The 19,645-nt window shown below is 43.1% G+C and overlaps 1 protein-coding gene across 1 annotated transcript in view; it reads right to left on the reverse strand.

The window, feature by feature from the left end:
• The window catches only part of svopa (SV2 related protein a), a 112,864-nt gene that overhangs the window by 22,868 nt on the left and 70,351 nt on the right, over positions 1-19,645 (reverse strand). Inside the window, exons 10-13 of the mRNA XM_060907619.1 lie at positions 17,676-17,749; positions 14,832-14,908; positions 14,558-14,662; positions 14,124-14,235 (exon numbers count right to left, since the gene is read on the reverse strand). Of these exons, the coding sequence (XP_060763602.1) occupies positions 14,124-14,235; positions 14,558-14,662; positions 14,832-14,908; positions 17,676-17,749 (368 nt within the window). The remainder of the gene's footprint in view (positions 1-14,123; positions 14,236-14,557; positions 14,663-14,831; positions 14,909-17,675; positions 17,750-19,645) is intronic.

Genomic DNA, 19,645 nt, shown 5'->3' on the forward strand with positions numbered 1-19,645 from the left:
GTGAAGGCTTTTTATTGACTCTGTTTACACATAGCCGGATATCTATGAAGACGCATATTTATTTATGCGGTTGCACCTCTCATTTACACGTAAACGGAGGTTTCAGTCACTGAAAACGGATATCTTTGAAAACTCCAGGCAAAGTGGAGATTTCTGAAAAGTTTTAGGTTTTCCCGACGTCACGAACAATATTTGCGTCAGGCGCTCAATATTTTGGCTTGATGGTCTCATGGATGCAACACGGGTGGTCGTCCTTTTTACATATTTGCAAACACTTTTGGTTTGTTTGCATTTGCATAGCTGCCAACATTCCGAAATTGTAAATAGTAATACAAGGTTGGGTACTGAGTCTTGGTGGGGGGTCGGGGGGGCGAAGCCCCCCCGCCGCCAAAGCTTTCTAGCAAAACTACCCTGAAAAAAATCACACTAAAACAAAATAGTTTGACAAAATTTATTCTACAAACTAAACTATCATCTTACATTAATTTGCAAAGTTCTTTTCAACAATGTATGAAAATAGTCAGTGAATCAATGCAATTGGCACATATAACTTTTGACAAAGTACACATTAGAGAAATAGACTAGAGCTTACTCAGTCAACAGTTGATGTTATTGCACCACATAAACTTGGCAATATCTAGCACCATTCGGAAATGCTTTTCTGAGCAAGGGCCCAACATGACTAGCAACGGCTAGGGGAATGTTGTGTTCAATGAAAAAATACGTGAACAAACATTCGGCCCGGATTGTTCACAGTTCATTCGAAGTGGCCACCCATTTCGTTAGTTTTGCAGTCTTTGAAATATTGTCCGTGCTTTCCTTGTGAAGGGAGGTTTTCACATGTGTTACCACGGGCGCAGATAGAGGGGGGGACGGGGGGGATTCGTCCCACCCAGATTTAAATTCACCTCGTTCGGTCCCCCCCACTTATAGGGAGGAAAAAACGTCTATGCTGTCTTTCTTTGCATAAGGCAAACCTCACGGAAAAATCAAAAGACTAATTACCATTCGGTTTATTGAGGTGCACAGCAGTGTATATAGTTGCAACTGCGCAGACTGCACAGGTTGCGAGCTCGAGCTTGGTTGCTATGGTTACCCACAAGTTTGACAGGTATATCGGGGACAGCGCCTCCTAGTTCAGGACCCCAACACGGCATGATGAAGGGTGCCAAAAGGCAGAAAACGATTGCATCGTTTAAAAAAAAAAAAAAAAGACTGTAAGTAAACTGTGCCTTACTTTATCATATCACCTTGCAATTTTTTGATAGTCTGTTCAAAGTAATGTCGTAGTGAAAGTAAAATCGTACGGAGTAGAGATGCCTTTCTGGTAGTCTCCTTCTTTCGGTGGCAGCCATAGTGCTCAGAAGGCAGTTTTAATGTTTAATCTGGCGTTCCCTGCCATAATTTCAGCGAGCATATTGTTTCATAAGGAAACTTTGCGAAGAGTTGTTGACTGACTGCCGCTCACGCAACACACAGGCATAGTTAGAAAGTCAGGATGCACTGGTTTACACTTTACACACACACACGTAGCCCAGCCTCTCGCTATGTTTAACAGTTGGAACTTAGCGGTTTTAAAACTAGTTTTGCAATTTCTGTGCGTGATGATAATGTGTAAACTTTGGATTTCCATAGGCTATGTTAAAATTTTATCATTGTCCTGGCCTGCAGGTAGTTCCTGGTGATGGCAGTGAGGGAGGTGAAATAACATGTATACACACTACCGTTCAAAAGTTTGGGGTCACCCAGACAATTTTGTGTTTCCCATGAAAAGTCACACTTTTATTTACCACCATAAGTTGTAAAATGAATAGAAAATATAGTCAAGACATTTTTCTGGCCATTTTGAGCATTTAATCGACCCCACAAATGTGATGCTCCAGAAACTCAATCTGCTCAAAGGAAGGTCAGTTTTATAGCTTCTCTAAAGAGCTCAACTGTTTTCAGCTGTGCTAACATGATTGTACAAGGGTTTTCTAATCATCCATTAGCCTTCTGAGGCAATGAGCAAACACATTGTACCATTAGAACACTGGAGTGAGAGTTGCTGGAAATGGGCCTCTATACACCTATGGAGATATTGCACCAAAAACCAGACATTTGCAGCTAGAATAGTCATTTACCACATTAGCAATGTATAGAGTGGATTTCTGATTAGTTTAAAGTGATCTTCATTGAAAAGAACAGTGCTTTTCTTTCAAAAATAAGGACATTTCAAAGTGACCCCAAACTTTTGAATGGTAGTGTGTGTATATATATATATATATATATATATATATATATATATATATATATATATATATATACACACAATATATATATATATATACACACAAAATGAAATCATTTGTTGACAGCTCAGTCCCCCCCAGTTCAAAAATCCTATCTGCGCCAGAACGCCCGCCATGACTGATAGAAATGTCTCGCTGACATGGAGCACAAAACGCGTAGTGATCGCCCTTACTTGACTTAGAAATGAAGGGAAACTCCTCTCGGTATGAGTCCTTGAAGCGCTGGCCCTTCCCCTTAGCCATGCTTTCTTTACAGATTAGTACTACGCTACATCTTCATAACAAAAGCTTGAAACGCCATGCTTTGTTCAGAAACTTCGTGAACAAAGGCCAGACGATAGCGTGCCATGGATGATCTTATAGACCCCTTCGCATGTTTGTAAACAAACCGACCGTTGCTAGGATGCGCGCGCAGCCTGGACTCAGAAACAATGGCGCTGCCCATAGACCGGCATTATGAGCTGTCAGATTATGCAAAACAATTGTCGTTACAAGATCGAGAATGCTACATAAATAAGTTAACTCTAACAAGTGGACATCGCCTACCAGATCCGTATTTAATTAAAGAGTGGACGGACGATGTTAGTAAGTTTCCTGGTATACAATGGCCAGATATATACTCGTACCTTATTGACAAGACTTCAGTGTACACCCACGAAAAACTTCGTGCCTACAAGTCTTTAGATGCATATGATTATGTTATGTGCAGGCATGTACAGAACGTGTTTTACACTGAAATTGTTTTAATCAAATTATGCCAGTGATCTGTGGTTGGTTGAAGAGAGCAACTGGACTTGCTTGACGATTCTTGAAAACGTTTCGCCTCTCCTCCGAAAGGCATCCTCAGTTCTGTCTGACTACTAGGGAGTATCCAGTATTTATTCTCTCATGGATCATCATAGAATCCGAATCAGAATGCTGATGGCTGCATTGTGGGCGGCTGATAAGATGTCATAGACACCCACCTCTGTTCAATGATGGTCGTTCCAGGTTGACAAAAATGAACGATCCACTCTGGCTATGATGTCTGCCAGTTTTCTGGAAGTCCTCTCATACTCCCGCACCAGTCGAAGGGATCTCATCCCAAAGTGCATAGAAACATATCTGTGAAGAAACTCATTGCTTGACAAGTCCAGTTGCTCTCTTCAACCAACCACAGATTACTATGTACCTGGACGACTGAGTTTCTTCACAGATATGCCAGTGATGTGATGGCAATGTGGCTTTAGCTACAACAGCAAATACCAACACTAAACAGCAATTTGCAGGAGGTAATGGCATGAATGGCATGGTGACCCTTGGCGCATGCTCTGCTGCGACAACACAGTTTGCTGCATCTCGTAAGCATCTCGTCACGGCTGTCTCGTCTCGTTTCAAGTACTGTCTAAGTTTTTCTGTCTAAGTTTGTCTAAGTCCACCTAGTGTCTCTCGTTTGTTTGTCAACTATGGCAAAAATGCCTGGATTAATCATTGCCCTAGCGATCATCACGCATCTGATGACCTGCGATGGCCTTACAGTGCAACCGGTGATAGATGGAAGGGTACTCACCTACAGCCGAGAAGACCTGCTATCATTACGGGACTGTACGCCAAGTAACATTAAGCCAGCAGCAGCGGCAACCTTACCCCCGGAGCTTCGACCCAGGAAAAGGGGCAAACGGGGAGGAATCCACAGCAGGATCAGAAGGCGTCCCTTTAAACCACCCCTCCCCTCCATCATCTTGGCAAATGTCTGGTCCCTCCGCAACAAGATGGATGTACTACATGCTCAATGCCGCCTGGAAAGGGCTTTCAGAGACACCTGCATCATTGCCCTGACCGAGACCTGGCTGGATGGGACGATCTCCGAAAACGAGGTAACCCTAGACGGCTTTACCATCATCAGGTCAGACAGGACGGCTCAATCAGGGAAGATGCGGGGTGGGGGCGTGTGTCTTTATATCAATGACAGATGGTGTACTAATATCAAGGTCCATCAAAAGATATGTACACCGAATATTGAGATATTGACTGTGTCCCTACACCCCCACTATCTCCCCCGAGAATTCCCCACTGTTGTGACTCGCTGTGTTTACATTCCCCCAGACGCTAACACCAACAAGGCATCTGAGCTGGTTGCTAAAGAAGCTAACTTGATGCTTGCTAAGTACCCTGGGGCTCCGGTGCTTATAATGGGGGATTATAACAAATGCAGACTGGACACTATTCTACCAACATTTCAACAGTATGTTGACATCCCCACCAGAAAGGATAACATTCTGGACTTGTGTTATGGCAACATCGCCAATGCTTTCCGGACACACTCCTATCCTCTACTTGGACTCGCAGATCACAACATGATCTGTTTACTTCCGGTATACAAACAGGAACTAAAAAGACTCAAACCAGAGACCTACAGTGCCTCCCAATGGACGGAGGACGCCACTGCTCAACTCCAAGGCTCTCTGGCATGCACCAACTGGGACACGTTTGATGGAGAACCACTAGACGACAAGGTATCCATCATCACAGACTACATAAATTTTTGCATCCAGACCACCATACCAGTAAAGAAAATAAAAAAATACCCAAACTCTAAACCTTGAATTACACCACAGCTAAAGAAAAATCTGAAAGAAAAACACAGAGCCTTCAAGACAAAGGACTGGGCAGCACTCAGAGCAGCAAACAGGGACGTAAAAAATGAGATCTTCAAAGCCAAACTACAATATAAAAATAAACTAGAACAACAATTCAGTGCCATGAACACTAGGCAAGCCTTCCAGATGGCCAAAACAATGACTGGTAGCGCCTCTAAACCCAGCACACCAGTCTGGCCTGAGCAAGGACATAAATTGAACATCTTCAACCAGTTCGACACAGATGATTTCACAGAAGAATGCCGCAGACAGCTGGATGCACTCCCTCCACTGGACCCAGATGAACCAGCCCCCTTCTCAGAGGAGGACATTAGGTGGCAGCTGAGGAAATGCAAGCCAGGCAAGGCCCCAGGGCCCGATGGGATCTCAGCCAGGGTACTTAAGACCTGTGCAAACGAACTCTCTGCCATAATCCATTCTCTCTTCTGTGAAGCCTACTATCAATGTAAAATTCCCACCCCCTAGAAAACAGCCACAATAATCCCAGTACCCAAGAAACCCCGACCCAAAGAGCCCAGTGACTACCGTCCCATTGCCCTCACTTCCATCCTGATGAAGTGCCTGGAGTATCTGCTGCTCAACACGATCTTGCCACATGTCCGTCAACATCTGGACCCCCTCCAATTCGCCTATAAGGCCAGGAGAGACACCGAGGATGCTGTTGCTTGCCTGCTGCACCTCCTCCTACAACACCTGGACTCCCCAGGCACGACTGCCAGGATCCTGTTTGCAGACTTCAGTTCAGCATTCAACACTATCCAGAGACACCTGCTGATCCAAAAACTGTCCCACCTCAACGTCCCCGCTCGTCTGATCCATCTTCTTTACAACTTCCTCACCAACAGACAACAGGCCGTACGGGTAAGCACAAAAATCACACCTGCACTTACCTCCAACACAGGAGCTCCGCAGGGTTGTGTCTTAAGCCCCTTTTTATACACTCTATACACTAATGACTGTGTCAGCCCTTCATCCAACACCATATATCTCAAATATGCAGACGATACAGCTATTCTTGGCCTTATCACAGACACCCATTCAACACAACAATATAACCACACAATTTCACACTTCGCCAAATGGTGTGAAAACAATTTCCTCAAACTCAATGTCAATAAAACAAAAGAAATGTTATTTGGTTCCCCACAACCTCTCCACCCCATCACCATCAAAAATGAAACAGTAGAGACAGTAGACCATTTCAAATACCTAGGACTCACTATTGACAATAACCTCACCTTCGAACAACATACAATGGACATTCACAAAAAAGGAAACCAAAGACTGTCAGCAGTACGCAAGCTCAAAGGCCTCCATGTTGCCCCCCACCTACTTCTACTACTGTATTCCAGCATTGTTCAACCTGTTCTTTTGTACTGTTCCACATGTTTTTTTCAATATGCTCACTGTCAAAAACCGTAACAGACTCTTTCAGATAACCAATATTGCCACCAAATTAATCGGTCTGCCCACTCCAAATCTGCAAGACCAAAACAACAAGGCCATCACACGCATTGCACATGCAATATCCCTGGACTTTACCCACCCACTAAACCGGTACTTCTCCCTACTACTCACTTCTCCCCTCAGGCAAAAGGTACTGCAGCATAAGATGTAATAAGGCCCGTTTCAGCAGAAGCTTAATTCCTTCAGCCATCCAAATGATAAATAAAAACATCCCAGAGATAACCATGTCAATGTGTATGCCCCCCCTTGCCCCAAATGTATACATGTTTCTCTCCTTTTTGTGGATCAAAATGTGTTTGTGACAATGTCTGTGTCTGTGACTATGTATATATGTCTCTACTGGATGTGTGAAACAGTTTATGTATATACGCCTGTGATCATGTCCATGTGTTTGTGATTATGTATGCCTTTACTGTATGTATGAAACAGCCCTTAAAACGCTGTTAGGACTAGGACTGTTTTGGCCTCTAGAGGCCGCTGTTATTTCCTTTTCATGTCGTGTTTATTTTGGCCTCTAGAGGCCGCCACTGTTCCTGTGTCTTGTGTTTGTGTTAATTGCCTAATTATCTTCACCTGTGTCCTTAATTAGTTTGTCTATTTATACCCCTGAGTTCAGTCCTCTTGTCACGGAGTCTTTGTGCTGTTATGTTTATCTCCAGTTTCCTTTGTACTGTGTTTTTTTGATCTTCTTAGCTTTTGTATTTTTGCACTTTGCTTTTCTTTTGGATTACACTCTTTGGTTTTTTTTTGTCTTTTGTTTTGCCCTGTATATAGTGTATATAGTTTAAATAAACCTTTTTGATTCTTTTTCTACTTCCGCCTCACGCCTCTGCATTTGAGTCATCCCCCTGGTGGCCTAGTGGGGGTTTGCTGGATCATCACACCAACGAACCAGGTTCGAATCCCAGCAAAACCCTAACAGAAAGACTCCGTCATGACCGACTCAGCAGAGGCTGCTTCAACTGTCTACCCGGCCAACCTTCAGGGAATTATGGCAGCTTTGACACGCTTCGGAGCAACCATGGACGCTCATGGACGTACGCTCACCAGCCAACGTGAGGCCCTCGCTCGCCACGAGGAACTGCTTCAGCAAATTGGGAAAACCCTGGCACAGCTGACATCTCTGCCTGCATCTCCTGCTCCTGATCCAGTTCCTGCTCCTGATCCAGCTCCCACTCCTGCTCCAGTGCCTCCTGCAATGCTGCCTTCTTCACCTCGCGAACCCAGCCTTCCTGCACCACAGAGGTATGACGGCAAGCACAGTGAGTGCCGAGAGTTCCTTACCCAGTGTCAACTCACCTTTGAGCTTCAGCCTACCACCTACACCACGGATCGCCGCAAGATTGCCTTTGTGATCACCTTATTAGCTGGTAAGGCGCGAGCCTGGGCTACTGCTATCTGGCAAAGACAGGGACCTGAGTGCTTTGATTTCCAGCTGTTTTCTGAAGAGATGCTTCGGGTCTTCGATCAGGCAGACATCAGTACCGACGCAGCCCGAAAGCTCATGTCCATCCGGCAAGGAGGAAGCGTCGCAGATTACGCCATCTCGTTCCGAACACTCGCAGCAGTAAGTGGATGGAACGAGACTGCCCTGGTGTCAGCCTTCCACCATGGTCTGTCTGACCCCATCAAGGACGGTCTGGCCTCTATTGGATGCCCAAGTGACCTCGAAACCCTCATCTCACATGCTATTCGTCTGGACAACAGGATGAGAGAACGCCACCAAGCCTTGAGCCCCCCCAGCCTCCCTACCTCTACCTGGAGACCGTCTACCTCCTTCAGTGACTGTCCAGAACCCATGCAAGTGGGTCGTACTCGCCTCTCCGCATCTGAGAGGGAGCGCAGAAGGAGGGACAAGTGCTGCATCTACTGTGGCAAGCCTGGTCACTTCCGAGCATCATGTCCCGAACTCTTGGGAAAAGGACCGCCCCGTCCAGCCGAGGGAGGGTTGTGACGGGGCCTACCCTCTCTCCCGGACTCCCTGGCCAAGGAATCTACATCCCGGTCTCCATCTCCTGGGGTGAGTCTGTCCACTCTTGTCAAGCTTTGATAGACTCAGGGGCGGCTGGGAACTTTATGGATATTCACTTCGCCCAAAGCATCAATATTCCGACTGCACCTCTTGAAGTCCCACTGTCTGTGTCTGCCCTCGATGGCCAAGCGTTAGGTGATGGAAGAGTCACCCAAGTTACTTCTCCAGTTTTCCTCCAGTCTCAAGGTCACAAGGAAGAAATATCCCTGCACCTGATTCCTTCACCTGAGTTCCCAGTTATTCTAGGCCTTCCTTGGCTTACTCGCCACAACCCTCGCATAGACTGGGTAACAAGCCAGGTTGTGGAATGGGGCCCTGCATGCCATGCCTCTTGTCTGCTCTCTAGCTCTCCTGTGTCTCCTGCCGAGCCCCCTGATCTCACCGAGTTATCTCAAGTTCCCACAGAGTACTGGGATCTCAAGGAGGTATTCAGCAAGAGCAGGGCCGCCGTTCTTCCTCCGCACCGGGCCTACGACTGTGCCATCGACTTGCTCCCTGGGACTACCCCTCCTCGTGGCAGACTGTTTTCACTCTCTCAGCCAGAACGCAAGGCCATGGAGGAATACCTCAAAGATGCCCTGGTCTCTGGGTTTATTCGACCCTCCACTTCACCTGCTGGAGCCGGCTTCTTCTTTGTCGGCAAGAAGGATGGGGGGCTCCGACCATGTATTGATTACAGGGGCCTGAATAAGATCACTGTGCGCAACCGATATCCCCTTCCGCTGATGTCCACAGCTTTCGACCTGCTCCAAGGCGCCACCGTCTTCACCAAGTTGGACCTACGGAACGCATACCACCTCATCCGTATCCGACAGGGAGACGAGTGGAAGACTGCCTTTAACACCCCGTCTGGGCACTACGAATACCAGGTGATGCCCTTCGGACTCACCAACGCACCAGCTGTTTTTCAGGCCCTAATCAACGACGTCTTAAGGGACATGATTAACCTATACGTTTTTGTCTACCTCGATGACATCCTTATCTTTTCCAAGACCGTGCAGGAGCACCGCCACCATGTCCGCCAGGTTCTCCAGAGGCTGCTACAGAACAATCTGTTCGCCAAGGCCCAGAAATGCGAATTTCATGTTCCCGAGGTCTCCTTTCTGGGATTTATTGTACGGACAGGCCAACTCCAAATGGACCCTGCCAAGACCCTGGCCGTCCGGGATTGGCCTACTCCCAAGTCCGTTAAGGAGGTTCAGCGGTTCTTAGGATTCGCTAACTTCTACCGCAAGTTCATCAGGAACTTCAGTTCTGTGGCAGCACCCATGTCAGACCTCACCAAAGGGACAGGTGGATCTTATGGCTGGTCTCCTCAGGCAGAAAAGGCGTTCAAAGACCTCAAGGACCGCTTCTGCACGGCACCCATTCTGGTTCTCCCGGACACCTCCCAACCATTCATCGTGGAGGTGGACGCCTCGGACAGTGGTGTCGGCGCGGTGCTCTCTCAACGTTCGGAAGGAAAGCTGCACCCCTGCGCTTACTTCTCCCACCGCCTGAGTCCTGCTGAGTCCCGGTACGATGTGGGGGATCGAGAACTGCTAGCGGTCAAACTGGCCCTTGAGGAGTGGAGGCACTGGCTGGAGGGAGCACAACATCCATTCCTGGTTTGGACTGACCACAAGAACCTGGAGTACCTCCAGCAAGCCAAGAGACTGAACCCTCGACAGGCTAGGTGGGCCCTGTTTTTCAGTCGATTTGACTTCACCCTCTCATACCGCCCCGGCTCCAAGAACACCAAACCTGACGCACTGTCCAGACTGTTCTCTGCCACTAACAGGGAGAATGAAGTCGGGCCTATTATCCCTGTGTCCCGGATTGTGGCCCCTGTCCGCTGGGGTATTGAGGAGGCTGTCCGACGAGCCCAACGCCAGGACCCCGGTCCTGGGACGGGGCCACCAGGCCTCTTGTACGTCCCACATCAAGCCCGGGCCAAGGTTCTCCAGTGGGGTCACTCTTCCCCTCTCACCGCCCACCCGGGAGCTCGGAGGACCCTGGACTTCCTGAAAAGACGCTTCTGGTGGCCTAACATGGAGCAGGAAGTAAGGTCATTTGTCCTGTCCTGTGAGGTTTGCACCAGAACCAAGAACCCACGACAGCGTCCCCAGGGTCTCCTGCATCCTCTGACCATTCCCCGGCGTCCCTGGTCCCACGTGGCAGTCGACTTTATCACGGGTCTCCCTGAGTCACAAGGTAACACGGTCATTTTGGTCTTAGTTGACAGATTCTCCAAGGCCTGCCGCTTCATACCACTGTGCAAACTCCCCTCTGCTCTTGAAACTGCGAAACTTTTGTTTAATCATGTCTTCCGAGTCTTTGGTCTTCCACAGGACATCGTCTCAGACCGAGGGCCCCAGTTCTCCTCCCGAGTGTGGCACGGGTTCTGCAAGGTCATCGGAGCCACTGCCAGCCTCTCCTCTGGGTTTCACCCACAGTCCAATGGTCAGACGGAGAGGCTCAACCAGGACCTGGAAACCACCCTGCGAGGCCTGGCTATGGATAACCCGACATCGTGGAGCACCTGGCTGCCATGGGCGGAGTACGCCCACAACACCCTGCAGTCATCGGCCACCAAGCTGTCGCCATTCCAGTGCCAATTCGGGTTCCAGCCACCTCTGTTCCCGGACCAGGAGGAGGACGCGGGGGTGCCCTCGGTCAACCAATATGTGAGACGGTGTCGCAAGACCTGGAGCAAGGTCAGGAAGACCCTCATACAGACCTCCAGAACCAACCAGACTCAGGCCAACCGCCATAGAAGACCTGCACACGCTTTCCGCCCTGGGCAGCGTGTTTGGCTGTCCACTAAGGACCTTCCACTGCGGGTGGAGAACCGCAAGCTTGCTCCTCGCTACATTGGCCCCTTCAAGGTGGTGCGCAGGGTGAACCCTGTCTCCTACCGGCTCCAGTTGCCCCGGACTCTGAGGATCAACCCCACTTTCCATGTTTCCCTGTTACGGCCCGTACTGACGTCTACGTATGCCCCTGCCCCTAGGAACCCCCCACCCCCCCGCATCTTCCAGGGGCAGACTGTGTTCACTGTGAATCGCCTGCTTGACTCCCGCCGGGTCCGCGGCGGGTTGCAATATCTGGTGGACTGGGAGGGCTATGGTCCTGAGGAGCGCTGCTGGGTTCCTGCTCGGGATGTCCTTGATAAAGAACTATGTCGGGACTTCCATTCGGCCCATCCGGATCGCCCTGGGAACGTCAGGAGACGCTCCTAGGGGGGGGGTCCTGTTAGGACTAGGACTGTTTTGGCCTCTAGAGGCCGCTGTTATTTCCTTTTCATGTCGTGTTTATTTTGGCCTCTAGAGGCCGCCACTGTTCCTGTGTCTTGTGTTTGTGTTAATTGCCTAATTATCTTCACCTGTGTCCTTAATTAGTTTGTCTATTTATACCCCTGAGTTCAGTCCTCTTGTCACGGAGTCTTTGTGCTGTTATGTTTATCTCCAGTTTCCTTTGTACTGTGTTTTTTTGATCTTCTTAGCTTTTGTATTTTTGCACTTTGCTTTTCTTTTGGATTACACTCTTTGGTTTTTTTTTGTCTTTTGTTTTGCCCTGTATATAGTGTATATAGTTTAAATAAACCTTTTTGATTCTTTTTCTACTTCCGCCTCACGCCTCTGCATTTGAGTCATCCCCCTGGTGGCCTAGTGGGGGTTTGCTGGATCATCACACCAACGAACCAGGTTCGAATCCCAGCAAAACCCTAACAAACGCGCTATGAAATGTATGTAAACTGTGAAAAAGAATTTCCCTAAGGGGACTGTAAATAAACTAACTAACTAACTAACTAATGAAAGGAATGATAGTGTAAAGAGTGCAGCTAAGAGAAATCAGAGCTGCGTAAAAAGCGAGAGGCAGAGACCAGAAATGAAACTGAACAGGGCGGGAGCTAGGTTAGAGCAGTCAACGTAAGTTGGCATTTAGAGTGAGGGCACACAATTTTACCTTTCCATCCTTGCTTTAAAATTGTGATTTTCGGCATACACAAATAATGATGGCACAAAATCTGGACTGCTTGAGTCAAGCGAGACCTCTCCTACAAACAAAATTGCATGCAAAGCTAAGTTAACATGCTAACAATATTCATTACATTGTGTAACTATGACCCAGCTAATCAGACAAACGTTACCGAAGTATTTTGCTACATCAATAAACGAAGACTAGAAAGAATAAAAAAAGAAAGATTTAATAAATAGCCTGATCTTACCTGTGATGAAGTGGGCGCTGCAAACCTGCGCATTTTTGATAGTGCTTTCATCCCAGTCTACACGTTTGATGGCTTGTAGTCATAGATGTCGGCGATTTTTTTGGAATGGGTGAGATCCTGCTGGAATTCTGTACATTTTAACCCCATCACTGCTATGATTCTGACACCCGACAACACAACAACTAGGCATTTCTTCCAAATATTTCTTCTCGTCTGACCGTCGCTGAGTCTTTTTTGAGTCCAGGCTCCGCGTGCAATTTCCTCTTACGTATGAATGACGTTTACTGCGAAGGGGTCTATAGCATCATTGATTGGCTGAGAGAACAAGCAATAGCCAATGAAATTTGGCGTAATATCTGCCGCTTGGAACGAAGCGGTGTTTTATCAAATACGAATCCCACCGGTGATAGACTTTGAAAATGACCCATGAAAATTGGCAAAATCGTATTTTATTGTAGTAAATTCGTATTTTCGTAATCAAAACAACAAATCGTAATAAATACGATTTATTTGTAGTAGTTGCCAGCTATGCATTTGCAAATAGGACTATAACTGCTTTATGAGGAGCAGAGGAGAAGGACTACGAGGAGGGTCGCAGTTTTTCAGGCACTTTTCCTCCCACCAAGACAAAGGCTTGCTGCTTACCAACATCGCCGCCGCCATGTCATTTGTATTTTCATGATTCTGATAGGCTAATATGGCTTTATACTTCTCCTTATACTGCCACCTATATGTTTGGCATGCTCATAATAGCGCTGAGCCGTGTATCTATGCGGCTCTGTGTAAATGCAGATATTTTGGAGAACGGTCTGGTGTAATCGTGGATATTTTTGGAAATGGAGAGGTGGGGTTATCCGTTTCTATACATACCCGGGTACGTGTAAACTAAGCATCAACTCAGAATCATCTGACCATGATCCCACGATTTGGTAGTCTGGTTCCTCTCAAGGTTTCCTCACATCATCTCAAGGGGCTTTGCTTTACCACTCTCACCTCTGGCTTGTTTAAGGATCTAAATCTATATCTTGATTTCTGTAAAACTGCTGAATAACAGTGCCCAGTGCTAAAGGCCCTATAAAATTAAACTGAAACAAATTTAGAATATTTTCTGAGATTAACAAACTCGCAGGCATAGAAGGCACATCTCCTTCTCTCATCATGACTGTTACGATTTGTTATTGTCTATTATTCTTGTCATGTAAATGCAGTAAATGTAAATACATTCAGAGATTCTGATAAATATTGGCTGTCATCCTACATTTAAAAAAAAATCCTAGATTTAACCAATTACATTTGTACATACATGACATTTCGTTGACATTTGACAATGTTGTAATGTAGTTTATAGTGACATTTAGCTATTACCCCCAACAGTGTATATTTCTTAATTCGCCATAATTATAATTCTTGCCAATCCAAACATAAGGACTAGATGAGTAGGAAGGAGAGAAATGAATAAATAAAAATAAATGTGTGTTATCTACCTGCCCACACAGGCATACAGCGGCACGATGCAGAGTGAAAAGACAAGGAAACACAACGCCATGGTCTTCCTCCTCCCCAGCCGATCGATCGCCCACAGCGTCACCAGAAGACCTACAGCACATTAACTATGAATAAATCTTCCTTAATACTGCGTAGGCATGTGCCAGTAATCAAAAAGCCAGTAATATAAACCTGTGATTTGCCTTACAGCTGGCACTACCGTTTGAGTTGCTGTACCTTCTGACCAATAAGAATAGAGAATTCCTCAGCACCTTGGTATAAACCATTATAATAGTATTATATGCAATTAATATTGTGGACACTGGAGGATATTATTTGCTCGTCATCTGTCTGTGATTCATCAATGCTGAGAAACTTTCTGAAAGAGATCATGACGGGGTCATGAATTCCATCATATGATTCCCAGATTTACCTGGGAATTCTGAAAGCGTCGTCCATAACAGGTCTTTGTAATCATCCGAGTTCAGGTACTTGCACTCCAGATTACACCTCGGCTCAGTTTTACTGCCATTAGTCTCTAGCGGGAGGCAAAGAGGCACATTTAACCTTCAGTTCAAACTTCAACCTGTGTTTCTTGTTGCTTGATCTGGATTATCAACAGCTGTACCATAGTTCTTAATAATATGAAAGAATATTGATGAAAAATAAAGTCGATCGACTGTCAATCACGAGAAATCAGGACTCACGTCCACAGGCGCCGCCCTCCTGGAAAAGCTCTGTAGTCAGTAGTACAAGGCCATAGTAGGAGAACGCATTAGAGAACCTGAAACAGATAGAACATTTTTTAAAGCTGTAGAACATAACTACAAGTCCAAATCTTGTCAAAAGTTCAAAGACTAATTTTAAGTCGAGGTTCGCAAGATGCTTTTTAGAGTCACCAATCCGTTTTACCTCTAAACTATTATATATTTAGTTACTTTAACACAATAAAAAAAGTTAATTTTCAAAAACAATAGCACTGACAGTTGACATTTATGAATTAAAGTTCAAAGTGGAGCTTTGTGCATAAAATTTCAGCAAGGCATGTTCATTGTGTTTCGAGATTACAGTAAGTCACACTACATGATTTGGGTGATCATTTAGAGCAGCGGCTACAATTATCGACAGTCCATAATTATCAACACCTTTTCAGATTTATCAATCTACAACAGTTATTATTAGTTAATTAATCAACCGGAAGACCCCCCTTGCCCTTTGAACTTGTCGTCTAATGACACAGCTTGTTACCTGAGATGGAATTTTTTTTAACACGATTAGCAATTTGAGGAAAACCCAGATGTTATCATCGCAGGTAAGCATGGTGGAAAGCTCATGGACGTGTTTTAACTGATCAAATACACCAATATTTCATGATCTCCTTGTCGAAACTACTTTGTTTCTTACGCTTTCATTTGACAGTCGCCATTTTGCATCTAAACGCGCGTTTGAGAAGCTACATGAGGTGTCGATAATAGTGATCACTTTCACTAGTGTTCACCATTATCAACACCCTGTGGAATTAAGTGACATTTACAACTGTTATGGATCGATCTTTGTGTAACATTGTTGAAGTAGATGAAGTACTTTAAAAAAAATAAAAGTGCTGTGATTTATAATAATTTTTGAGTATTTGGAATCCTACTGCAATAAACAGAATTAGATCAGAATTAAATTTCTAGCATATAAAAAAAATTACGTACTTGAAATATTCAGATTTTTATATTCCATTCAAAATTTTTTTGCAGTTTGTAGTAAATATCTACCACATATTACAATATCAGTAGACATTTTATATTTTTAAATGTAAAAATATTAAGTTTTGGTTTGAGGAATGACATGCGATCTTTGACCTGGATTTTCATGTGGTTACAGTGTCAACTGCCTGTTGACATTTACTGGTAAACTACAAAACTAGAAATTAATACAAACAACAATGCATGATGAACAAAATGTGATCTACAAAAATACTTAGAAAGTGGAACAAAAAGATTTTCTGACACAGGTTCAACATTATCAGTTCATTTGTTTACACGCATTAGAATTACTTCCTCATTTACGTAAGCACCGACATCCATATATTTATATAAAAGATATTTGATACTAAATACAAGTCTATGCAAAACAATTTTTAAATAAAAACTGTTTTGTTAACTTAATACCACATACCGATTTTTTAAAAAATAAATAATCATCTGGGTGTCGATAATTGTGTAACGGTGTCGATACCTGTGGACAAATGTGTCAATACTTGTGGAACGGTGTCATGTGATCTGATATGCCAAGTAATCTGGAATCAATTCATTTTTTTTTCCAGTGGAAGTTTGAGTAATTATTCATGCACAGTTTACGTATTGAAAGTCTTTTCTACTTTTGCAAAGATCATTAAGGTGTTGATAACTGTAACCGCTGCTCTAGTAAAAAAGAAATATCCAGGTTTAGAGAAAAACTTGAAGCTTAGTCACACGAATGATTACACTGCAACCCCACTATAACGAACTCCTTGGGGGATGTCCAAATAGTTTGTTATACCAAAAAGATCATAATACTGAAATGGACCCACTTGTCGCACCAAACACTCACTCTTGCGTAAAACAAGACCAACTGTGTTTAATTTATATTTCTGTTTAATTCACTTGTGTATTTACGAAGTAAAGGAAATAAGTCACACTTGCCGTCGTTTGCTTGCCACATCTTATTTCTTTTCAACCCATCATGTTGATTGTAGTTATGGACGAAGTCTTGGAACGCTTTTTCTTTTGCTTTAAAAGTTTAAATAGAATTTTTTTTTAAAGGAGACTATAGCCTGCATTTTCTGACAAAGAGTATCTTATGTTTACGAGTAGCCATGACAACAATGCTTACCGAGTAAAGACTTGAGTAAAACTGCTTTTAGCTCATAAAGTCCTTTTAAGGGATTTTTTGAAGTTAATGATCACTGTTCTCGATAATTGTTAATGACCGACACCTAAGCGAGGCTCGTTAAGTCTTTATGGCGTTAACACGTATTGTTAACTGCACTGTGAACTTAATTACTTATTATTTGTCTCTTATGGGAAGAGGAATGCATGGCTCAGTGATGATTTTTTTTTTGAAGACTCCGACTCATTGTCACTAAAGATGGGGGACACGAACTTAGTTCGCCATTTGCGAAAGTTCGTAGCAAAAGAGTTTGTTATAGCACAGTTGCAGTGTATATACGAATTAGACAAAAAAAAAAAAGCACACACAATACAAGCTGTAGTTCACACTCACACTGAATTAAAATCATTACACTTAACCCTGGGCATGTACAACTGCAAATGAATAAATCAACATGCATTAAGTGTATTCTGTGTTCGCAATTGGCCTCTATTTCTTTCTCCCTGTTTTCTCACTTTCATAATACAGCAGTTTATTCCAGTTTTACATTTCTGTTGTCTTATAAATTAATTTACAATAACAAATGAAAAAGTCATTCACTGTTTCAGATAAACAGAGAAAGTCACAGGAATTGTACAAAGACTGGTTGAAGGTGTGAGCTTCCGAGTATGTGTGTGGAATGTGTTTCACACCATATGAACCAGAGGAGAACTGTAGTCCAGCGGAAATGAGGCAAGAATAGATCCTTAAGCTTCCCTCTGTCCTCCTGATGAGGAGATAAAGAGACAGTTAGAAAGCAGATCTATAACAGCATGATCACAGTGCAAGAACACACAAACATTTGCGCACTCACATGTGACATACAGAAAGTAGGTCAGGAAGTGTAAGGAACTGGCATGAACTTAAATCATTGAGTCAAACTGCACATATGGAAACGATGGTGTAGTCACATAAAGTGGATAAATATGTGCTGGGATTCTCTGTAGTTGCTTAAAAAACAAAAAACAAAAAACCCACTAACTCACTTTATGACACTATACAGATATTCTCCTGGGAGCAGTCTTACTTGAAACCAATGCATCATATGAGACATGGTTGGTTTTACAATAGAATAGAATAGAACTGAATGACATTATTATAGAATTGATTGCACTTAACATAGGACAGTGAAGAAAGGCAGCGTAGTTGGAAATAGAGCAGAGTATAATAGAATATAATGACAAAATAGCATATAACTGAACAGTACATAATACAGTAATATAGAACTGAATATAAAACAGCGTAGATTTGAATGACAGAATAAAAAAATATGACCATAGACTGGAACAAATGTGTCAAGACACAAATGAATGCCAGAATAATATAGAATTCATATGATAGAACAGAATAGAAATTAACATGACAGAACAATATAAAATCAATTATTACAGAGCACTTTAGGATTGAATAAGACAATAAAAATATAACACATGGATGGAACGAATGAGTGAATCGAAATTAATATGGCATAACAGGATAAAATTATGACAGAACAGAACTGAATGACAGAAGTATAGAATTGAGCATGATAGAATAGTATAGAATTGAATGATAGAATAACAAAATATGACAAAAGGATAGAATAAATAAGAGTGAATAGAAATGAATATGGCAGATTAGTATAGAATTATAACAGTACAGAATTGAACATGACAAAGAAATATAGAATTGAACATGATAGAATTTTTAAAAATGACAAAAGAATGGAATGAATATGAATGAATAGAAATTAATATGGCAGAACAGAATTGAACATGACAAAGAAATATAGACCTGAACATGATAGAACAGTATAGAATTTAATATGATAGAATAAATATATGAAAAAGAATGGAATTAATTGAAATTATTATAGCAGAATAGTATAGAATTATAACAGAGCAGTATAGAATTGAACATGACAAAGAAATATACAATTGAACATGACAGAACAGAATTGAATATGATAAATGACAAAAGGATGGAATGAATGCGAGTGAATAGAAATGAATGTGGCAGAATAGTATAGAATTATAACAGAAAAGTACAGACTTAAACATGACAAAGAAATATAGACTTGAACATGATAGTATTTTTTAAAAATGACAAAGGATGGAATGAATATGAATGAATAGAAATTAATATAGCAGAACAGTACAGAATTATGACAGAACAGAATTGAACATAAAGAAATATACAAACATGACAGAATAGAATTGAACATGATAAAAATATGACAAAAGGATGGAATGAATAGAAATTATGGCAGAACAGTATAGGATTATGACAACAGCATTGAATATAACAAAATATAGAATTGAACGTGATAAAACAGTATAGAATTTAATATGATAGAAAAAGAAATATGAAAAAAGAATGGAATGAATTGAAATTATTATAGCAGAATAGTACAGAATTATAACAGAACAGTATAGAATTGAACATGACAGAGATATACAATTGAACATGACAGAATAGAATGATAGAATTTTTAAAAAATGAGAAAAGGATGAAACGAATATGAATGAATAGAAATTAATATGGCAGAACAGTATAGAATTATGACAGAACAGAGCATGACAAAAATATACAATTGAACATGACAGAACATAGTAGAATTGAAGATGATAAAAAATATGACAAA

Source organism: Neoarius graeffei, chromosome 24 (assembly GCF_027579695.1).
Source record: "Neoarius graeffei isolate fNeoGra1 chromosome 24, fNeoGra1.pri, whole genome shotgun sequence".
Taxonomy (NCBI): domain Eukaryota; kingdom Metazoa; phylum Chordata; class Actinopteri; order Siluriformes; family Ariidae; genus Neoarius; species Neoarius graeffei.